The following is a 24,173-nucleotide window of genomic DNA, read 5'->3' on the forward strand; positions in this document are numbered from 1 at the left end:
CTGTGTTTCCCTTATGCAGGGCTTTTGTGGCTCTGTGTACTCTAAAGGGCTCATACTGTAATTCCCCTAAGCACTGCACATTGCAAAAAGTGTTGCACACGAACGAACAAACCAATGAACACACAGAGCCCGGCTCTTATAGAGGTGCTCTTGAACAGGTAATAATACACACTTCTGTGTTCTGTAGTGCACTGAAATACTTTGCAATAACATGTAAACATACTCACTGAAAATACTCAACTCTTAGTAGTTAAACTTAAATATGCACACAAGTAAACTGACTCAATTCTGTCAATTTAACTACAGGCTGCTGGAAAGCATCTGAGTGTGGGTGTAAATTTGTCGTGCTACCAAGGTGTTCTAATACTGAATGGCAAAGCTTATGGATAAAGTTCCTTTTATTTAATTCATTGCTCCTTTTTGTTTTTGAATCTGAAATGCCCAAACATTTGCCTTGACATTTACTGGCACTGGCTTAATACCACCCACCCTTAATATTGAACGGGCGTAGTTTGGTCAAGTGGCTCTGTACTTAATGCATCATACTTCTCAGGGCTACTGCTAAAAGATTGCTAGAGAAACATCTAGAGAAACTGAGGTTTTAATAAAAGTGAAACCTGCTTCTCTTAAAGCAACGGAAGTAGAAGTAGCCTATGAATATTAGGATTTGCAGAATCAATTCTGAATTAAAAAAAACAACATTGCATTGCGTATCTTTTTTTCCCTCATACAGCCCTAATTCTAGAGAAAAGCTGTGTTCATTATTCAAGCTTGTCATTTATCAAAATGTCTAATTAAGGTGTCGATAACCAAAATGCCTAAATGAAGTTTTTCATGCAGAGTGTAGTTGTCTGGTTGTCTTCAATGGCTTAAAGGAAAATGCCACCCTTGGATACTCTTGCACTGATATATATCATCAATCTGTGATGTTCAGTGCATTCCAGGAGTTATTTTGTGATGAAGTGTTGTACTTTGCCATTTTATTATAGCACTTTCCCTCAACCTGCCTTGTCTACTTCTACTACAGTTAGTGATTTCCTACACATCCCAGAATGCCTTTGGGCAGCCTCCAGAGGACGGACATGAACTTGTCCCATTTAGCTGTGACTGGATTGCGTATATACGTGACAGGAGTAAAGTTGGCTTGATATTGGATATTCTGTGGGTTAGGGTTATTTATTTTTACACAAGTGGAAAACTTGCACATCCAAAAACGTTTGTGGAGGTGTGTTGGAGAAAAGCAGTAGACTCATTGTTGATATTCATAAGGAATCATTAACAACCACTTATTATATAAATATTTGAGATTTTACTTGTGGTAACATTTTATTTTACAATGGCCTTATTCCAGGGTATTAACCTGTATATTGACCTATGAAAAAGTAATTACACAATAATACTGTGTAGGTACTTGATGAAAATCTCTCTAATAGATAATATACTTAAAATAGTGACACATGATTCTAATGGATTCATTAAAACTGTGCCGTTACCCCATTGTAAGCATCACCAATAGCTGTTTTGGGTGGATTTTTCCTTTTTAAAGTACTTCTGGTTTACCCTAGGGATGTACCGATGCCACTTTTTCAATGGCGATACCGATTACGAGTATGAAAGTTTAAGTATTGGCCGATACTGAGTTCCGATCCATTACTTTTACTGAACAGTGCAGGCTTACTTCCTTAGTTTGGGGTCAATGGACAAAATTATTGAGATAAAATCCTTGTTTTTCCCACTGTTTGAGAAATACAGGCTTCTATGTGCCACACATGCATAAAATCAAGACAGTTTGCTTTTATTTCTTACATGTTACTCATGGCTTTCGGTATCAGATTTTAGTCTTGGGTAAAATCTCCGATATTCCATTTTAGCCTGGTATCGGCACCGATACCGATACCAGTATCGGTATCGGTGCATCCTTAGTTTACCTGTCCCACTATTCTGTGCTTTTGGATTCCCCAATGATGTGGTTGAGCAATGGCTTTAAATGTGTTGGGCAGTAAATACATTAGGGGAGTATTTGCTGATGAGAGTCCAGATCAATATGTCCTTCCTAGTAAGCATTTTCTAGATTTATTGGAGGCCTCATAATGAATACCTGAGACATACTTGGCCTCTCTGAGTCCTTGAACCCTGCAGGCTGCTGGGGCCTTGGAGTCGGGCTCATCAGTTCAGTGAGTTCCCTGCCTGGGTACAGACTGCAGGTTAATTGTTGAAGCTTGCTTCCTATTGGCCTGATCAAAAAAGAGCCATTCAAATTGAAATGGTTATTACAGGTGGGTAGCTTACTTCAAACTGCTCCACATAAATTGCCTTCAGATAAATCATACATCTCAGGACTCTTGTCTTCCTGAACGTTATAGGTTTCAAACGGGTTTCCTTACTGGCAATCCCTTTTACTTAAGAGGTCCAAATCAGTGACCCCTGCCTGCATTGCCTTTTCCACCACATATTCCCCCACTTTGGCAGGCAAAGTCAACGATGTTATCCTTTAACATTGGAACGTTCTCCAAAGCGACCCATCCTTAAACAATATTAGCTTGATGCCCCCATTTATCACTTTCAAACGTTCTGTAACTTGAGACACCGGCTCGTCCACTCCACCATGTGCAAACCCACCACCACTTCCTCATGGTTAAGTTACCAACCCGTGGGTTTTTACCGCTGTGGTCATTGCACGCAACGCTCCAACTCCACTAACACCAAAGATTTTACTCCCACACGTACCGGCAAAAAATACATATTTCATCAAATGCAGTAGCACACAGATTGTGTATTTGTTGAAATGTCTGTGTGGTTTGGTGTATGTTGGACAAACAAAATGACCTCTTAAGGTCTTAAGATTGCTGAACATACGACTGCAATTCGCACACACAACATGGATTATGCTATTGCATGTCATTATGTGCAAGTTAATCATGGTTCTGCAGCTATCATTGAAATTTTGGGGCATAGAAAAAATCTCTTCCTCCCCAAGAGGTGTTGACATGGCTGCTTTGTAGAGAAGCATACTGAATTCACACTCTAAATACAGTCTAGCCTTTTGGCCTTAATGAAGAACTGAATTTAACATGTTTCCTCTAACAGTCTATATGTCATCACCTCTTGGTTTTATACGTTTGTGTTTGCATCTATATAGATTTTAAATGTCATTGTTGTTTCTTTTTCACTTTGGATATGTAGTACTTGGACATTGGCTCATGTATTTCCCTCCCTCGGAGGAATTATCCAATGAGAATGATACACCTGTTGGGAGGAGACTATATAAGTGTATGTTTGATGTCCGCTGTGACTCACAAGACAAAGTTGATGTCGAAACCTAAGTCTGATTGGCTAGCACAACCTTTTACTTTCTCTGAGAAAAGGGCACAAAATTGTAGATTTGGCAAGATCTACACAGTTAGTGGTATTTCCCTGATTAGATTTAACAGCTTAATGAGAATTTTCAAATTGTATAGAATTGAAATATTTCTAATGCTGTGACAGTGTTGCAAACATTTTGTCTCCAAATGGATTGAATTAGTGGCCTCTTAGTGAGAAATCTTGATAGCTCATTGATTTGGCTGTTCAGTGTAATGCGTCATGGAAGGGAAACAGCCACAATAAATAAGGAAGCACATTTATAGGTAGCTTCAACTAAAGCAGTAAGGATAATGAATTGCTTTGTCAGGGAAACCCAAGATTGCTAATGAAGTTTTTTCTGAATGTGCGTCAATGCTGTTTCCTAGGTAACAGTGTTGGAGATAAAGGAAGCATTCTAGCCTAATGTTTAGTGTTAAAACTTGTAGAGAGCAGTGTTCTTGCTTTGAGTGCTTTATTTTTGGTACACAGGTATTTATCTCATAACTGAAGGCTGGGATAGATTGGAAAAAACAGAAAAAATATATATACTGTATATATCCGGCAATATCAGTTACTGTCTATCCTGTATATCTATCTATATATTATATTCTAGACATACTGTAGATGGATGTTCAGAGCAATAGGAACTCTGTTGGGCGATGTGATTCTGCGAGGTCAGGGCTGCTGTAGTTGCTATAATCAACAGTGGACCAGGTGCATAAAGATAGTGGCAGCTTTGTCATTACCCATCCAACAGTTTTTGACATGCTTAAACAGCATATCAGAACGGCTGAATGCACTTTGTAATGTGGCATGGGCTGGGAGTGAATGAACTTGAATCCAGGAGGCTGTCATTTATGGTCTCGGTCCATTGACAATTTAGCTGGCATTAAACCATAGTATCCTTCTGAACAATATTATTCTTTCACCAACTATCTCTGACTTCTTTATACTGTATATAGAATGAAGATATTGTAGTGTAATTTAATTGTGCCTTAGAGTAAAATTTCATTTTGATAGAACACATCTTTAACATGCATTCCTCTGACTTAGTGAAGATTCAACCCCCAACATTAATCAATTTTTCGTTAATCATAATCAACAGAAAAGACATCACTGTACTGGCGAAGCTGTTTGATTGCAAAATAATTTCTGGAAAGTGCAGTGCAAAATCACCACAGTAATGACTGCTTATCACCAAAAATGCCACCAAAATAAAACAAACTAGAGGGCCGTTTCTGCACGTCAGTGTTTAGAGTTGACTAACCTTTGTTGCTTGGGTTCAATATTTAATAATTTAAACAAAACATTTTCTGTGAGGTTGACCTGTCTCTGGCATTACGGGAGTAGTTTATCTCTACAGATTTATTTCATTCAGTGCATGACAAACTTACCCATTAAAGCATCTCAGTTAGACCCCTTCCTGATGTCACTGACAGCAGAATCTATGACAGAGGACTCTGGTGCAGCGTGGATATATCTGGATCTCTTGGTTCTCTATTTAAATGTCCACATTCAAAGCCTTTATGTAAAACTGTCACCACTCCTCCACTATGCCTTCAAGTGAATTACCACTCCATTAAATAACTGACAATTGTGAACACTATCAAATCTCAAAGTTGGAAACCAATTTAGAGTATAATCTGTGATGTCATACTGATGTGCAGCGTACACCATTGACAACCTGCCCCATTCAGAATAAATGGAATATGTCAATAAATTGAAGACTTAATGGATTCATACAATGTTTGCCTCAATGTTTACAACAAAGTTTGCTTCATGTACGGTATATAGGGTGTATATACAGTAGTGGTATCAGTTCCAAAACAGAAACCGTACCCTGATCCCCCCCCCCCCCCCCCCCCCCCAAAAAAAAAAAAAAAATAACCCATCCTGGATGCTGTCACAGTCTGCTACTTCCATAGATTCCAATTCATTGACTGTGGTGCTCAACATTGATGGGCCATCACTGATTAGAGGTTAGGACAAACTCTTGTTTCAAGCTGTTGGAGACAGGAGTAAATGGTCACCAATAAATGTATCCCTAATACACACTAATAGGACCTTTTCTACATCATATGAACTGCTTGTTAATAAGCTGACATTCAGCGAGAAATGTTGTGAATTCTTCCTGGGTACTCTGTGCATGGACATGTAGCCTAAGTACAGGGTACATGTCTTGGGGTTATCTCGGATGTAAAGATATGCAATATCACGCACATCCAAACTAATACAAGGTCCTGGACAGAAAAACAGGCAATTATTGCAATATAGAGTCCGCTCCCATGGCGTTTATTACCATTACATGTGATGTTTCGAGCATATGAAATGTCACATGTGGTGGTAATAAATATCTATCTTGCAATGTCTCAGATGTAGCCTTTGGAAATTTCAAGCAGTTGTTGAGCCTACAAGATATTCTATACTGTGCCAATGTAGTCCTGCATGGAATCTTCTTTTGGGACAAAAGCCATTTTACATGCACACAAACATGCACACAATTCTGTAATGATTTTTCTCCCAGTTATTTGAGGAAGTTATCAGTGCATCCAAAAATTGTTTGCTGTGTCATCTCTAATATCAGTATTGTTTATTAGGATGCTTTGTCAGTTCCGAAAGTCTGGAGTGCTTTCTTTTTTTTTTTGACGAGCAGATTTTTATATTTACTTTCCTAGTATTTCGACCTGAAAAGTATTTTATGTGGTGTTGCAAATCAGAAAAGTTACATTGTGAATAACTGTTTTTATACTTAATTGCTTATTTTTTGCTTAAGTAGTGAATTGTTATTTGCAAAGTTGACTAGATCTGGATTTACTGATAACTTTTACTTTTAGTTTTTTCTCATTTCTATTATATAAAATCTCAGTGCCTTCTCACTATGATAATAGTTGTCCTAACCACCGCACTTAGTAACGTGTTTCAGCCCTCTATCTGAATTGGGGCAGTGTTATATGCACTTTCTGAAAGGTTTTCGTTCAAAGTACCAAGCAAAAATACACTGAAATGGGACAAGTAAGCCTACAGCAAAACTGTGAGGTAATTCCTCCCATTTCTATTTTGTTTAAACCATGAATCAGTGGTTTAGATAATCATTTTCAACCACTGTCAATCACTGTGTATTTATCATGGCTGCAGCAGCACCGTTCGACCCTTGGGGCCTGAGATGGCTCTCTCAAATGTGCCTACATTTGATGGGAATTATTCAGGCAGCATGTAATCTTGGTTTATAAGGGCAGGGAAGTGCCAGAGCTGGATTGATATCAAGTTATTTACTCTTCAAAAATATTTTCAAGCACCCCCGTAACATTTGTTGCAGTTTCTGAAATTTTATTAAGCAAGAACTAGAATACAGTGCCTCAAAAGAAATTACTGACAGATTACCAGTGCCCCCGTTTTTCACTACATGTATTGGTGAGGCTTAGCAAATAGTGTATTTTGATGAATAAAAATGTATGCTGTTCAACTTGGGATAAACCATTAAATTGATTTCTTATAGTTCTATCACCCAGGGTAACATAGGCTAGTGCATTATCATTTGTCTAGTAATCACTGTGTTGACATGCATTGGTGGAAGGGAAATGGGATGGGATAAACCCTTCAACCCTTGGTACCCCATACCAAACCCATTATAATTAACACTACTATAACACATGGAAGTCATGTTGTAATGAAGCGTACCTCTAGCATTTTCACCAATCATCTGTAGCATGTCAACTTCATTAAAGGTTGGGCTGTATTTGCTTATCCAGTCAGCTGAAAGATTTTCACTACAGTCCTAAAGTTTTACAAGTTGGACCAAAATATATTGGGTAAAATGGTCAAATGATGGAATTGGGCATTATTTCAAAGACCAAACAGAGTCGTGAGCATCCATCAGTTAGCAAACACTCAATAAATTGTAACCATTTTATTTAAAAAATATATGTTTTAAGGGGGAAAAAGATTTTTTTTCAGTTTGCCACATCTTATCCACTATACAGATATGAAATTGTACATATTACAATACAAAAGGAACAGGGAAGAGAAAAGCATTCATTTTGCACAAAGAGGTTGGGTAAGAGAAAGGGGGTTGGTTCACTCATATTTTTTTTTCTTTTTTTTTTTTAATTTTTAGGCAGGGTGGGGAACAGGGCTAGAGTATGACAAGAGGAACCAAAAACAGTTGACAAAGAGCCAAAGTGCAAAGGGATGCATATTTCTACAAATTGTGTGGATTTTTCAGTCACTTAGTACAAGCTTTATCTTAAACAGTGAAATGTCAAATGATTGACAAAACTTTTTTAAAAAATCCACACACATCCCCATTCTTGCCATTATCAGAAACGAGGCCTCTCCACAATGTTTGTTGAATGACAGTAAGAAAAATTCAACTCAGTTCTGACTTTTGAACATGCAAGACAGATTGTAAGGGCAATATTAAAAGCAGTGCGAAGTCGTAGGAAAACAAAATTAGAGACAAAGTGGAGGTGCTTGGCTTTGGAAACTAATCAGTATTCTATTTTCTTTTTCTTGAATTCAAATGTGAAGTATTACAATTTTTGGTTTACACTGAAACTTGTCCTTCCATAGCATGGTTCAATTGTTTGACCCTTGCTGAATTGCTACACTTTGAATGGATGTATGTGTCTGGTCTTATTTCACAGATGCCGACGATTTTCCTCAGATTGGAAGAAATTGTGGGCATTCTAGGAACATGTACTGAGACGCAGGAACTATAATTTTTATGTTTGAAGCCAAATCTAGATGGTACATACAAGCTCTGTAGGAAGATGAGACCACAGACCTCATAGCGCCCTCTAGGGGGCACCAGCCAATGCCTTGCGTTCCCATTGCTCACAGTCGGACATTCTAACAAGTCTACCTCCCTTCAAGGCGATATATATTCAGAAGCATCTTATAACCTATAACACTGACTTTGTCAGACATAGCCAAAAGTTAATCCGGACCATGTCATTTTTCAAATTCCATACTTAACGATTTTACCTGCATTTTTGTTTGGTTAAACATTATTTGTTTTGATAGCTTATCTGTGAGTTAATAGTGAAATCAGTCTTACTGCTGTGTGAATGTCAATGTGATGTTTAACTCCGTGTCTTTCAAGCCCACGGTGCTGTCAGTCAATATTTATCATTCCATTCTCCCCTCCCTGCTTCACTTGGCCTTATGAGTACCGTTACTTGCCCGGAAGGATGCTCATTGGCTTAGATAAGCCAAGACATTACCCCATGGTTGCCCCTCTCCATCGTCCCATCAATTCCCCTCGTTTTCTCTCTCTTTCACCCTGCCCCCACCACCGAACTGAACACAAAGAAGTGCGGAGCTGCAGCAGCGGCTTTAGTCTGATGCTAATGCACATCCTCTCCCTGCTGCATACAAATGTGTCCTGGCCCAGGCTTGCTGTTTGCTTATCAGTGGATCTGCATTTTTTTCTTTGCTCTCGGGGTATCCACCACAGTTTAACTTAACACTTGTGACTTTTCCTATGGAATTGTTATAATATTTATTATTCATCATGACCCTTTTTTAACCAAAGACAAGAAACGTCAACTCAATACCTCTAACAAGAACAGGATCTTGAAACAAAGGTTCAAAGATTTTCTTGTCTGGTGTGGAGGATGTTTCTACTAGAACTATTTTTGAGTGGCCGAACAAGCTAAATGTTGCTGGATCACTGGTGTGGGTGACAGAATATTAGATTCTTTTTGCCTGGCCTTAATTGGTTCAATCTTGAGCCTGTCAGACCTGATTAGTGTCTAAGCAGTAAAGAGGCTGCTCCACCACTGGGCTACTGGGAAAGGTTTTATTTTCAGTACGAAACAGTCTCCTCTCTGGCCTTTTTGTTGTTCATTACCCCTTTACTTGCTACTTTCTTACCTTGGCTGGTGTGTATGTTGGCCCCTGGTATATTGGATTGCGATTCAGTAAACAATGGTTGCTAGGTTAAGCTATTGGAAATATTACGGTCACAGTGTGTTTGGCATTTTGGAGTTGAAGAAACCATGTACAGGTCATCTTATCCATTCACAGATATGTGAGACGGTGGTGAATGAGTGCGTACATTTAAGGGTCTAATACATTTCCTCTTGAAGTCCCAGGTGAGGAAGACATCCATATATTTTTGCTAAGCGAGCACTGTGGTATATTGGACATTAACCTTTCCATGAACAATGCTTAGCTTTGAGATTTGATGGAAGGTTATAGACTGGGCTAAGTGAATCAAATAGAATTTTGAAAAAAGAATACCATCATTGGTGTTTACTGAACAGAATTTCAGGGCCCTTCTCTGATGAGGAGAGGATTTTCTTTATTTTATTTTTTTAACATGATTACCAAACAATGTTGACATTTGATTTTCAGTTATAATTCAGATTGTGAATTTGATATTCACAGTCTTAAATATTTCATAGTACTCCCAAAACACGTCAATTGAAAACTAAAAAAAAAACATTTGATAAAAGAAAATTATCCAATTCATTTGTCCAAAGTGATTGTGTGAGTGGCCTACAGTGTCTGTTATGCAGCTTATAAATGTGTTTTCAAATACTTGTTTACTTTTTAAAAGAAACAAGATATTCTGTTGTAAATCAGATTCCTCCATTATTAAGTTGTGTTGCCTTAGCAGAGGGCCATTTGGCTAAGCATTTTCTCTGTGCTGCAGAATATAGTGACAATGTGGAGACAGATCTCACAGTTTACAATTTTCCTCTTTAAAATGATTGCCCCTGCCTGATATGAACAACCTTGCATTCATAGAAAAATAAATTTGTGACTATCTCTACATCATCCCTAAACTGTCATGTCCACCCCTTGTCATCTTGGCATTCAACAGCTCTCATGTATTCTCGAAGCTCACTTGTAGAAATTATGCTTTTTATATAAACTGGAAAAAATCAAAAAAGCAAACCCTGTATCTTCTGAAATGGTCAAATGGCAAACCATATGCTCTAGGAATAAATAAGAGTTCATACTTCACACTCTTTATAAGGCAGTTGCTGACACTTGCACTGCCCATAGCCGTTGATGATCACGAGTGCCCCTTCTTCATGGCTGGGCTCATACTCATTATAGGGTACCTGTGTAGCTAGATCTGCCATAGGCTGCCGCTGCTGGGTCCTCATCTGTCTGCGGTTCTGGATAGCCGAGCAGTGGCGTATCCGGCGCAGGGTGGGAGGGCAGCACCTCCGTGAGATGTACACAACGAAAATGATGAGAAAGAATGAAAATAGCAGGGCCATAGTTCCAATGATAACCCTATGAGTGAGAACAGTATTGTCCGTTACAGAGAAGTCATCTGTGACAGCTGCCTCTTCCAATGTAGTGGTGGTCGCTTGAGCAGTGCGTGGTGTTTGAGTCGTGGTTGTCGTGGTGGTGACTGTGGTAAAGCTCCCAAAAACCTCTGCATAGTCCTGTGTGGGGGTCTGCTGCATAATTCCAAACAGGGAGCTTGTGACCTCTGGGGTCGTAGTGGCGTCTGTGGTTGTACTAATGGTCTGTACAACTGGCGCTGAAAAATTCTGGCAAAGCTGGAATCCATAAACGGCATCTAGTATCTCCTCACCCTGGGCATATTCAGGACTGTGGCAGAGAATGGAATGTTCCCACCTTCCCTTAAAGGTGCTTAGCCAAGTGGCCAGAGAGCAGATCCTTTTGGTACATTCCCAAAGGTTGCTGGATAGCCCAATGGTACCCAGAGACTGCCACATATCCATGACTTGGGGATCCAGACTGCTCAGTTTGTTGTTATCCAGCAGCAGAATCTTTAAGTTTGGCAGCGTTTCAAACACATCAGCTGTCAGGACACGAATCTCATTCCCTGTTAGGTCCAGCTTCTCCAAGGTGGTCCAGGTCCACTCCATGCCACATGTCAGATTGCTGATCTTATTCCATTGCAGATATAGAAACTGGAGGGCAACCAGGCGAGGGAAATGGGCCAAGTTGATCTTGGTCAGCTGATTGTGTTCCAAGTGGAGCTCTCTGAGCTTAATGAGCCCAGCAAAGCCGTTCCGGGCCAGGCTCCGGAGGCGGTTGTTGCTCAGGCCCAGATACTCCAGGCTGCGGCAGTCCCAGAAGGCCCGAACAGGCGTGGTGCGAAGTGAATTGGAGCGGAGGTGGAGTATCTGGAGCTTCCTCAGCCCATGGAACAGTTCTGGTTCTAATGCTGTCATCTGATTGAAGGATAGGTCCAGTATCTGGAGATTGATGAGGTGGATGAAGGTTGTGTTGGGCAACTTGGTGATGCGATTGGAGCTCAGATTGAGGTCCTTGAGCTTGTAGAGCCCTTGAAAGGCATCCTCTTGTACTGTGGTAATCTGGTTGTGGTCTAGATGTAGCCATGTGAGCTGGCTAAAGCCATAGAATTGGTCAGGGCTTAGCTCAGTGATGCTGTTGTGGCGTAGTGACAGCCCCAGGGCCCCCTTGTCCACGCCATCTGGGGGTGCCTGGAGCCCCTGGGTGTCGCAGTAGAACTGCAGGTCCTCACAGCGGCATTTCTGAGGGCAGGTTGTGCACGACGCAGAAGGCAGCAGGCACAGCAGCAGCATGCTGTTCACACACAGACACAGAGCCGCTGGTGCAGGTCCCACCAATGGCCACCTTGAATGGAAACCTGGGGTGGGTTCAAAGATAAGAAAATGAACTGTGGGGCGGGAAAGCTAATCTCTGCAGAGCACTTATTACTGATGCGTGGTAGCATTTGTGTTTTCTGTGTGCGCTCTCTTTCTGTCTGTCATACATACATCACCTTTTTACATGAATTTCACATTTACAAGTTTCACAGTGTATATAAGCATGATTCTTTTAGCTTGGGTGTAATGGAGACGTCAGTTACATATGCTCCTAATATGCTTAATTACATGCAAATGAGCTGGACTTTGATCCCACTCCCCGACCATATATGTTCATCTTATTTTGTTCACACTCAATGGCGTGTCATTCGGTTTGATCAAATAGGATTTTCTGCAGGTTCGTACCATTCCTGCCATTGTCTACCAGTCATTTTTTCATGCTTAAGCAGCTCAAAGCTGCTTAAGCATGAAAAAATTACTTGGAATTACTATTTTTCATCAGTTAAGAGCTTATGGTAGTCTGTTACGAAATGGATATCCTATTATAAATTCATACATTCCTAACTCGAGTGTCAGTGAAGAAGGAAAAATGAAGGACAATTGCAGTAAATAGACAGGGCTGAATAGCTTTTAGTCCTCAGCCTCCCTCGCTCTTACTCTTATTCCCTATTCATGTCCAGACCTGCCATATAAAGGGGCTAACTTACCCATTCTTTTGTGCACATCGGAGGCTGCATTCAACTGTCCTTTTCCGCAGACTCTTGGAGCAGCCAGATGGAACAAAAATCCAAAGGGAAAAAAACCTTTTGAGTAAACACAAAAGGAATCAGGCTCTTCTGAAATAAAGCAATTCTGAGCCCACCCAATTGAAACAAAATATGAAATTCCATGTCCCAAGACGTTGTTTATTCCTATTAGTCCCCTTTTAGTCCTTTAAAATCCAAGCTTAAAGAAAGGGTTCAATCTTTTTCTTCCTCCTACGAATCCTTGATGATTTTTTGTAAGTTGATCAGTTGCATCCGGAACGACTCCAGTGAACAGACCCCCCCCCTCTTTTTTTTTTTTTTTTCCCCTTTTGTTTCCCTTCCACCGCAATGATGTCAGCTCAGTTGGTTAATTGAAGATCAAGTGTTCCTCTTTCATGACTGGGGTCCTCCAACCCTAACTTGTTGATGGCAGCCAGAGACCCTGCTCCTGTCGCCAGCACAGTCTCAGCATAGCCTCTGCAGAGCAGTGAGCGGAGCCCTCGTCTGCTTGCAGAGACGCAGGGGAAGAGAAAAAAGCAGAGCAGAGAGTCCGGGATGTTATTCTGTGCTTTTTGTTGCAGCCACTCACTGCTACAGAGTGGTGGCAGCCTGGCGTCGATCATCACTACTGTTTCTCTCTCTCTCGCTCTCTCTCTCGCTCACTCTCGCTCTCTCTCTTGCTCTCTCCCTCCGTCTCTGTCTCTCTTTTTTTTCTCTCTCTCTCTCCCCCACACACACGCACACTCTCGCTCTCTTGCTCAGTCACTTGCTCTCTGCCTCGTACACAGTGCTTGGGCACCTCAGTCTTCCTCCTCCTCCCCCTTGCATCCCCCCCTTCCCTCCCACTGGCTCGTCACCATCAGAATATTGATATCTCCAACGTGTTGCGGCAGCTCGCTGTTGAAATTAACCATGGCTCTAAATCTCAGCCTCGCCTCGCTGTTGCCTCTGCGTCTGCCGTATACGTATGTAAACTGGGCACATAAACAAAATAAAATTACTAAACAGTGTGCTTAGTTACATGTGACTTTAGACAACATAAGGAAGGGTAAAGGTAGACGGGTGTACTGCAATGCCATACCTCTGAACAGGAGCGTGTATGCTATAGAAATGCTAAGATAGGGTGTCTGGCTGTTATCCATAATTTATACATCCTGAGTGCAGTGCTTTAATTTTTGAGCACAGGCATGTGATGTATGGCCAGCTGCTCCGAAGTAAAATTAGAGTAGCTTTGCACATGTAATAGACTAGGCCCTATACTTTGCTTGATGGTGTGACGCACAAGGTAAGATCAGAGTAATCAAAATGCTGTTAATCACTGTTAATTTGTCATTTTCAGTGCCGGGCAAAGAAAAATGAATTTGATTTGTGGTTTTGTTGAAAGAGGGCTATACTTCCAGCACCTTACAGAATGCCACACTGAGAATGACATCTGCATTTCAGTGGGTGGAAGTGCAGTCTGGTTTCCTTAATAATTAAATGTGGGTGGAGATGGGTATGAGGGTACTCAGAGTGGACAAAATTTTAAGCATCTAAAGATGAGAGATACAGGATATAATATAAAGTTTAACTCTAATTTCCATACCCAACTTCAACTCTCTTTTCCTGGCACCTGTTATACACAGAAATTCTGATTTATGAAAGCCCAGAATGAAAATCTTATTATGCGCTTTGGCAGTAGTTGGTATTGAAAAGCTAACTTGCATCCCATGCCCACTGAACTGAGTTTGAATAATTTTTCAGACAAGTTTGTTAATTGAAATATATATGCCATTTAATTGCTCTTAGATGATTGTTGTTGTGTTGTACTATGTTGTAATATTTGGTCAACACTGTAATTAGGAACTGACTCCAGTTACCACTGTGTGTTCATTTACCATGCTAGTCAGGATTTGACCAACTGCACTCAACAAAAAAAAGCACCAAATATTTACCCTCATAACTTAATGTAATAACATAATTCTCAGGTCTTAAACCAAGACTGAACATGCATCTGGCTGTGACTTTCCAGGTCACTTGACTGGCATGCCGCCGTCATTCTCACATTTATTGTGGTAGACTCCATCTCCCGCTGGGACTCCTCTGCAGAGTGTGAGAGAGGAAAAAAAGGGAGGGAAAAAAACACGCTTAAGTCTCAGGCGGCATGATGTATACTCCCTGGATTTGACCTGTGCTAGCTTTTGATTTGGATCTCCAAATGTTGTTTGAAAAGAAAAGCAAAGTGAAAATCTGATTGGACCTCCAGTTAGGGGAACTGGCTGGAAGAAGATCAGTAACAAAGCGGTCCATGACCATTAGGCCCAAAGAGGGCACTTTATTTTCATTTAAATTATTTTTCCACAATCCAGGGGACTTCTGGTTTTATTGAAAAGGGATGTTCCTAAATCTGTCCTAAAGGAGACAGGTAGCGAGAGACTCACTTGAGTATCATAAAAGACGTTGCAGAGAAACCGCCTCCATAATAAGCACCTGAAGAAGTGCTTCAGAACCTCCAGTGTGGAAATGAAATACAGGCTAGGCATGAATGAAATGGGATTGAAAGAGTAGGGGCAGAGCAGACTAGAGAACCTGCCACAGCACTGCATCCAGCCAGCACAAAATCACAGTGGATTAGTGCCGTTGGAGCTGCCTGGCCCCTAACTATGTACACAACCCCCTGATGGGCAAAGGGCAGTGGGGGATGGGGCAGGTCAATGCCACCACCATACATGCTGTTATGTTGCAATTGATGTCAGCAGTGTAAGGGGGATGGGACAGCCCAGAGTCCAACTGCTTCTTTGCCTTCTCTTTTGCCCTTTCCTGTTCATCTAATTTTCCTCTAATTTTATTATTCCCTTATATCTCTCTCTCTCTCTCCATCATTCCTGAAAGATTTAGATTTTCACTTGCGCATGAGCAATTTGGGGTATGTGACTGAACGTCTCTCTGCTACCAGTGGGGAACAGTGGTTAGGACTTTGACTGCTGCTTAGCTGTGTGGCATCTTTGCCACAGCTTTACTGTGCATAATTAACACCGTTAGCTGTGTGCAGTAAATTGTGACCCTTTGCTCACCCCAACTTTCACCCCATTGAAGAGATGGGAAATGGAAACTGGGGGGGAAATTTTGGAATATTAATATTTTCAAAGTTGCAATACAGTATCTTAGCTTGATGTTTTAATTTTTTACATTTTTTTTTTTTTTTTTTAAAGACCGAAATATATATATATTTTTACAGGTGATTAAGATACGTTTGCCTACATTCGTGGTTTGTTCACAGTCAAAATCCACTTTACCAACTCCTTTTGTTAATCCATATACCCATTAGTTGCTTGCTACCAAGTAAGCATCTCCTCTTCATGGGATTCTATTATTTTCCTGTATATTCTTATGTTATATGCATAGCTTTGTTAATTTCTGCTCTTGTTCACAACAGCCCATAGATTCCTGAACTTTTTTTTTAACCTGGGACCCAAATTGAGAAAATTCAATCTCATCCTTAGACTTGGAATCATTAAAACGTATTAAGTCATGTGGACATCCACTTGAGACAGCTGTTGTGGAAAATTAAATATGTATTCTATAAATATATATACCAAAAAATATATTTTTTTGGTTTATTTTTAAATCTGTAACTGATTTGGACAAAGTTATTGATTATACAGCTGGTAACCATGATGATGTCAACGTGTCTTCCCCAAGGAAAAGATGAGTTATCGGCACCACACAACCCACTAATCCCTCTCTCATGTCCATGTTTCAGGCGGGCAGGAAGGACAGGAGTGATGCCTTGAACACTGCCATCGACAGGATGACAAAGAAGACCAGGGACCTGCGCAGACAGGTTTGTTTCCTTTTTTCTGTCACTCCATCTCTCGTATAACCCCACATTGATTTTTGCACACAGTCATTAATGTAAAAATATTTGTTTTCCTTGCTGGAACAGAGAGAATATATGTTTTTCTGTAGTACAGCTAATATAGCTGTCTAGCTGTCCTCCTACTAGGCTATTGTCTACCTTGTATATGGAGGGTGGGTGTGCCTTGTAGTCTGGTCTACAAGCTGTGCTGTAAGATGTCATTGCATATACACAGGGGGACATATTACTTTAACAGTGCCCTTTTCCATTTCTTTCTTCACAGCTGCGTAAAGCTGTAATGGACCATGTCTCTGACTCCTTCTTGGAAACCAATGTTCCCCTCCTGGTCCTGATTGAAGCCGCCAAGAACGGCAACGAGAAGGAAGTCAAGGAGTACGCACAGGTGTTCCGTGAGCATGCCAATAAGCTGATTGAGGTTTGTAACTTTTTGAATTGTTTTGAAATGATCAAAACGCACTGTGGCTCAAATACAGGGAGCATTCATAAATTTGCCCTCTATCCTGTGGGTTGTAGACATTTTGGTTTATACTAAACATCAGTCTACATCAAGCTTGCCTAGAATCTGATCTCAAGCAGATTCCCCCGAGAAACAACTTTTGACTACAGCGCCTCAGAAAACGGCAAGCTGTGATGCTTCTCTTTTTTTAATGAAAACTCTAAAAGTTGAAATTATTTTCTGTGATATAGTTGGATAAAACACATCTCTCACTTTCTCTCTCACTCACCCCACACACACACACTCACACACACACACACACACACACACACACTTTATATTTATAGCAGCATTCTGTAAATTGAAGAGGCTGCAATCTGATACTGTGATGCTGTAGTGGGCAAACACAACATTGGTATGGGTGGTCACATCAACAAATCAAATTTTTAAGCCTAGCCAAAGGAGCGAAACTATCCCAAGCCCAAGGTTAAGTGCTACCTCTGGGGAAATGTTTTCATTGCCTCAACAGTTGGATGTCCTACTTCTTATTGACTGACTGCATAAGTAAAGCTGTCCTCTCCCATGTGTGTGTGCCACAATGATATTTAGGAAGATAAATGTCTTATGAGGGGCCTTTTGCATCTCTCCCGTACTCCCTCACTGTGGCTAGTCTCATTTCCTTAATAGAGGGTCCTCCTTTTGGAATGGCTGTGGCTTTTAAGTCTCCAGTGCTGCAGCACTAGAAGAAGAGAATGCAGATATGAAAGACAAGGGAAAGCGAAGGTCTCCAGCCGGTAACAAGCTGACAGTAACATTAGCTGTCCTCATTAGTGGTCTTTCAATCCATCTCCTGAGTGCCTGTGTCAGAGCGTCATAGGCTGACATTTGGAAGTGACTTCCCCCCCTGGGCGGCTGGCCCAGAGTGTAGCCGGGCGGGTTGGTCGAAGGCAGAGCAGCGTAAGCTGGCACTGAGGAAGTCGCTGAAGCATCAGAGGGAAAAGGGGACCACACTGGGGAGTGGTCCCTCCAGTGGCTCCTGGAGGCCTGAGTGTCAGAAGTGGCATTAGAGGATGACATACATGGACTCCCGTAACATTCCACTACTTTGTATGATGAGCGTTGACACGACTTAGCTGGGATACAGGAAGAATAGGATGCGCAACTTTTGTTAGTAAATGGATTGGATAAAGATGGATTGCATTAAATGATAACAAAGTTTTTGCAATTTAATTGTTGGACACAATTGTATATGATGGAGCCCCTCTCACAATGAACTTGGAGACTTTTGGATTGAATCAGGCTGTTGTGTGGTGTTCATATACGCATACAAGAAAAAGGCCTTAAAATCCAGGTAAGTATTTCAGCAGCATAAGTAACAAATAAGAAAAACTATCCTTTACAAATAACTTGCAAGTCAACATTGAATGCCAAGTACTCAACACTGAATGCCAAATTTATTTTCTACACTTAATAAAAATTTTTTTTTTTTTTTTTTTACACATTGGGGCACATGTATGGCTATTCTATAATACATTTTATGATGAGAATTTGAATGCATTCAGTTGTTCGAGCTAGCAAAGCAGCAAAAGTAAGTCAGAACTTTTGAAGTTGACAGTTTGGCTGCCCATTCCATTCTATGCAGACATCTCAACTAGCAAGTGAGTTAACTAATTAGACGGCTAACAAAACGCTTTCACCCTTTGGTCAGCTTCATTGAGGAGGATGAGAGGGAGGGAGATGAGTGAGAGAAGCGATGGGCTGTTTGCAGTTGGAGAGGCCAAAACACAGGGGAGATGAAACATTTTCACTAAGCTACTGTAACTTCTAGGTAGCAGATAAGTGTGCTCTGTATAATTCAAAACACTGCCATCTGTGTTCTTAGTGCCAAGAGCTGGTGCCTGGGCAGTTTTTCCATGAAAAATAAGCCCCTTTCAGAAAGAGAAGCCGGTAAAAAAGCGTGATTGGAAATGTGGCGTTGCTAGTTCTAAACCCATTCACACTGCTTTCAGCAAGCCATTAATTTTGCCAGCGTGTACCCATTCACACAGTCACGACTGCTTTTGTTGCTAAGCAACGCAAGACACGCACAAGCGTTTATTTACACTGATCAGCTGTTAAAGACGGCAGTGACTACAGAAGAAAGTTTTGTTTATGTTTTATGTTTGTTTTTATTGTTTGAAAGCGTGCACTAATGCAATGGAGGGTTATACTTACAACTAGTAGTAATGAGACCAGTCTTCTAAACAACTTAACCACAGCCAGTAGAAGACATCATGCCAAAAGTAGTCGTCAACGGCACTGGTATCTACGGGTAAAAGCTAGTTTGACATTGCAGATTTTACCAAGCTGCCAAAGCGGCTGTATCTCGTGCTCCAGGTAAACATACTCGATGGCGTATGGTAGTTTCTGATTGGTTGTCTTCGTGTTCTACTGTAACACGTTATAACAATGAATACCATGTAATGTGAAAAAGAAAAAGGGCATTTAAAGTACTGCTTTTACATAGCACCAAAAGCCAGCTTTGAACCGGCTTCATGACGGTCGGAAGGCGACATACTGGTGGTTTGAAAAATGCTGGTCTGACCCTTTCATGCAGAAATCAGTCATGAATAAGCCAGCTTCAATAAGACTTTTTTCCATCTGTGAAAGGGGCTATAACCATGCAATTAATTCTTTCCAAACCACAGGAAACCACAATGGCAGTCAGTTAACTGCTCATAATGGCACTAACTGCTCATGATGAAACACAGACTGCACTATAGTACATTTGGTTAACCTGTGCCTACACAACGGATCACACAGTAGAACACATCTTTTCAAATCAAGGGGTAAATGGAAAGATTTTCTACTGTGGTACATTATTTTTCTGCATTAAGCACTTGGTAATCATTAGCAATGCTAACAAGCCCTTTTTCACTGAACTGAAGTGCAATATGGAAACATTTGACACACTGCTGGTGAAGAGAGATTACAGACTTCTTCATTTTGTTGTATTTGGGACCAAAAATAAAACCCTCAAAAGAAAAGGTCTTCGCCAGGCCCTGCACTAATCTCTCAATTAGACTAAACCAAGGACACTCAGTGAAAACATGTGACACAGTCTCAGGCTTTAAACAGAAGGTACAACCCATCCCAGTGCTTGGATCCAGGTGTGCCAGATACCTGTTTGTAGCTATTGCCCCATGCACAATCCTCCACTGGAGGTCAGCCATCCGTTTTTCAACAGGTGGCTTGTGCAGGGACTGCCAGCTGCCTTTCGGGGAATTGTCTGGACCAAAATATTCAGACCATCCTGACGCCTTCATCCCTGCCAGAGCGTCAGTGCATCACCTTCACACATGTGAAGTATACTGCCTTCTTTCCCACCACCTTAAACCTTTGAACTAGAATAAACACATCGGCTCTGGCAAGGGCTGGATGTCATTTGGACATTAATTATACATAAACACTGGATGAGCGAATGTCACTCATCACTCAATACAAGGCGAGCGAGAGTTTTCTTAGCCTTGCGCAAACGTAATAAATTCCACATGCTATGCAAAAAAAACTGCTTTGCTAGCTCAATCTAATTGTACCTAAAGTAATCGGCAGGCAATTTTTTTTCTGTGTCACACACAGAGTAGCCACTGCAGTTGCAAAGCTTAGCAAGACTGTAGCAATGGACAAGGGACAGACTGACTGACCTGAATTTTGCTCCTGATCAACACATGAAAAATAACCTGCCACCTCACACAAGTTTATTCCAGTCCCATTATCTGGTTTGCATTATGGCAATTTAATGTCACGTAACGTCTTCTGGATACATATTTGTCTTCTGTCTGCAGTCTGCAGAGGGGGGAACAAATGGGGAGTCACTAAGGGACTGGAGGGGTCGCCAAACTAATCAAGTTTCATATTCTACTGGTAGCTGCTTCACATTAAACTAACATGCGCACTGGACTGCACGGGCGGAATGTATTTACCGAACATACCGACGTGGAAAATTAGGTCGGAAAAGGACTCGTAGTGTTGGTTTCAATAGATTTTCTGTATACTGCCCACCCCTAGTAGAAGGGCCTGGGTGGCTTTTGGTTTGAAATATAACAACCATGTTCCCTTGGTTACTCTTTCTTAGGTAACAAACTGATAAAATGAAACAAAACAAAATGTGGAAAAGTGTCTGGAAATGCGAGCGCTCGCTAAAGTTAATGTCTGAGCCAGCTCATAACTAAAAAGTGTGGCTATCGTTGTTTGACTCAATATGACAGCACATTGGTCATAGTGCATTTTGCCCTGTATATTTTTATAAAATATCTCATCTTTATCCAATTCTCTTCACACTTTGTAGAAATATCGGCACACAGAACACACAGTTTGTGAGTCGGGTTGGAGAAGGTTGTGTCTCTGGCATGTAGCCAATAGTGTTCCATGTAAATATACAGCGTGTTGAGGCTCTGCTAATCACAAGTAAATCAGACTGCAACAACACCACTCAAGGCAGTTGGCTGTGAGAAGAGTGGCATTAAGAGGAATATCTCCGTGCTATTTAAGTAAAATTAAAATGACCAAAAAGTTGAGACCAAAGTCCTAAAATTTTGTGTTCTAAAAGGAAGGAATGCTCAGTGCAAACTGTATTGAAGTTTCTGAGATCATTGTATCTCCCTGCGATTACTTATGTGAATTAGCTATTGGAATATGCTACTGAAGTACTGCACGTTGCATTCATAGTTTATTCACCTTGTTCCTAATGTTATTAGACTGCCTTTGCATTAAACATAGCCCAATCTTAAAGCACACTATATGCCAATATACTATATGTTCACAGTACAAAACTGTTTATTTGAATGGTTTTCTTTTTTCTTTTTTAGGACCATTTTTTTTAGCAGTGAAATGCATCATCTTAAGAGCACAGGGAAAAAATAGACTGAGCTTAGTGTTGTTGCCTCAAGGCCATGTTCTTAAAGGTTCCAGGCTGCTCAGGACGAGGTGGAGATTTTAGCACTGAGTTAGCAGAGGAGGATGCCATGTGCAGCCTAGAAAAAGAGCAGAATGTACAGCTGCTTAAATGTTCTTATATGATGCTACAAATTAAATTGGAATTCACTCCTTTGAAAAAATTTTGCCTATTTATCCTGATGAGATGAGGAGGATGAAATGGAAAAATTCACAGCTGAGACGCAATGGGTTTGATTTGACATGCAGTGTTTTCTGAGGCTCTAAGGATGCCTGTGCCAGCCAACAGAATGTTTTTGCCAATGAAAATATTAGACAGGAGTTACAGTATTCAGATCAAATAGCTGTTATCCTGTCTTGACTGTACATCCTGTTTTGTTTCTGGGTTTTGGAGCGATAAGTCATCATAAGCCATAGAGACTTTGTCGACACCACAAGTAAAAATTCATAAATGCCTCCATCAAGCCACAGGCATTGATCCAGTATATCCCCAGAAACGGTGTAATCTATGTGTGTAACACAGTAGCCCGTTCATACTCCACAGTTTGAATGTCGGCTGGGCAATAGGTGGGTCGCAGTAGGACTCCTGTCTTTCTCCTCTGACTGAATATGCTTGGCATTTTACTGCCGATACATTGTGTATAGAGTGAATGGAGCTACAATATCCTGACCTCACCACCAGCGCTGTGTCTTTTCCAGAGTGAGAAGTAGCATAAAGTGCTCTGTGGTTCCTGCTGTCTCATTCTACAAGCCAGTGAATACTTGTTGTAAGTGCAGCTGGCAACTTGATAGCATGCCGAATGCGAGTGTGCATGATGCCATGGCAATGTTTCCCCTACATAGAGGCAGGAGCGGCGCAGTGCCGCTGCTGAATCTCATGCACCGTCGTTATGAGATCTTGAGTTTTACAAACATAGGCTACTCAGAGGCAGATGGTCCATTGGTTGAAACTTACTTTGCTACCAACCCACATTAATTTGTAAGCCCAATTAAACAATTCCTCTACCCTAGAATCAGCAGAACATTGTTCTTTTAAAAGCCATTATTCATATCAGAACATGAAGCTGAATGACAGCTGGAGTCTGCCCGGGTTTCATTTACATTCCCTTTGAACGTTAACTCCTGACAAAAATAAAATGTTTTTGCATATTTAAAAAGACATGAAACAACGGAATTATCGTGATGCGTCCAGACAAATATAGCGCTCTGGTCTTTATGTATTAAAATGAATCAATCAGAGATAATCTGACAGTAGAGACGTTGAAAACCGCAGAGCTGTTCATAGCCTACATAGCCAACATGAGCTTGTGCTTAACACTGCAGTTGCGGTGGGTTAATGAGTTCAGATCAGTTTCTTTACTTCATATCAAAGACGTAGCAAACATTGTTTGGTGGATACATACTCCTCCTATTTTGTTTGTTACTCCCAGCTGATTTTTATCTCAGCTGTGTGTTGGATGCCCCGCTTTGATGGAACTTTTATGGGCCGTGCAAATGGCGGGGATGCAGCCAGCAGGCGACATCAGCTGAGGTAAACTTAAAATGTAGCTTGTCCAAAACAGCCTGCTGGAGAGGCAGAGATTATCAACGAACGAAAGAGGCAACTATGTTTTCCAATGTATGGCTAGGTTATTGGCATTTGTCGAGCTTGATATGAAACAACTTATTGAGCATTTTCATTTGAATTTATAATCTTCATGTTCTGTTTCACTGGGAAGTGATCAGTCTTCGTACACGTGTGTGTGTGTATCAGTGTATGCGGTCACGCACACCGAATGTGGAAACGCATGCACACACTGCTGGAAAAAAATCTTAGGGGAAACACTGTATGGTGAAATGAAGGAAAACAAAGCCCTGACTGCTCACCATTCTATATGGATCACATTTAAAGGATATATTTAGACGGGATTTGTATGTGGTGTGTTCTCATTGTGCTGTCGAGAAAGCTGTCGGCTAATACTAAAGCATTTGACTTACACTGATGCCTTTTTGTGGTCAGTTTAAAATTTTGGCGTGGTTTTAGACATCAAATTGATTGTGCAATCCCAAGACATTGATATTTTGGTATTTGTCAGGTAATGTGTAATTTTATGAATGCAGTGGGCTTCCTACTATGAATACACATATTTTTAAATTACTGGAGTGATGATGGAGTCATGAAATGTAGTATAATTAATACGACCCCAGACTTGGGGTCACACATCCGGTCGTAATTCTGTAGTGGCGGGCGGCAAAAAGTTAATTATTTTTAGTTTGATGGCAAGTGATGTTTGCTGTTGCCGGTATTCTCTGCC

The 24,173-nt window shown here is 40.9% G+C and overlaps 2 protein-coding genes across 2 annotated transcripts in view; one reads left to right on the top strand and one right to left on the bottom strand.

The window, feature by feature from the left end:
• ctnna1 (catenin (cadherin-associated protein), alpha 1) overlaps positions 1 to 24,173 on the top strand; it is a 111,635-nt gene that overhangs the window by 46,945 nt on the left and 40,517 nt on the right. The window contains exons 8-9 of the mRNA XM_071916457.2: positions 16,395 to 16,475; positions 16,774 to 16,926. Of these exons, the coding sequence (XP_071772558.1) occupies positions 16,395 to 16,475; positions 16,774 to 16,926 (234 nt within the window). The remainder of the gene's footprint in view (positions 1 to 16,394; positions 16,476 to 16,773; positions 16,927 to 24,173) is intronic.
• On the bottom strand, positions 10,305 to 11,882 carry lrrtm2 (leucine rich repeat transmembrane neuronal 2). The gene is made up of 2 exons (XM_078289245.1): positions 10,794 to 11,882; positions 10,305 to 10,763 (listed from the first exon to the last, which is right to left on the bottom strand). The coding sequence occupies exons 1-2, from the start codon at positions 11,880 to 11,882 to the stop codon at positions 10,305 to 10,307; spliced, it is 1,548 nt and encodes a 515-aa protein (XP_078145371.1).

The sequence above is a fragment of the Centroberyx gerrardi genome, chromosome 16 (assembly GCF_048128805.1).
Source record: "Centroberyx gerrardi isolate f3 chromosome 16, fCenGer3.hap1.cur.20231027, whole genome shotgun sequence".
NCBI lineage: Eukaryota > Metazoa > Chordata > Actinopteri > Beryciformes > Berycidae > Centroberyx > Centroberyx gerrardi.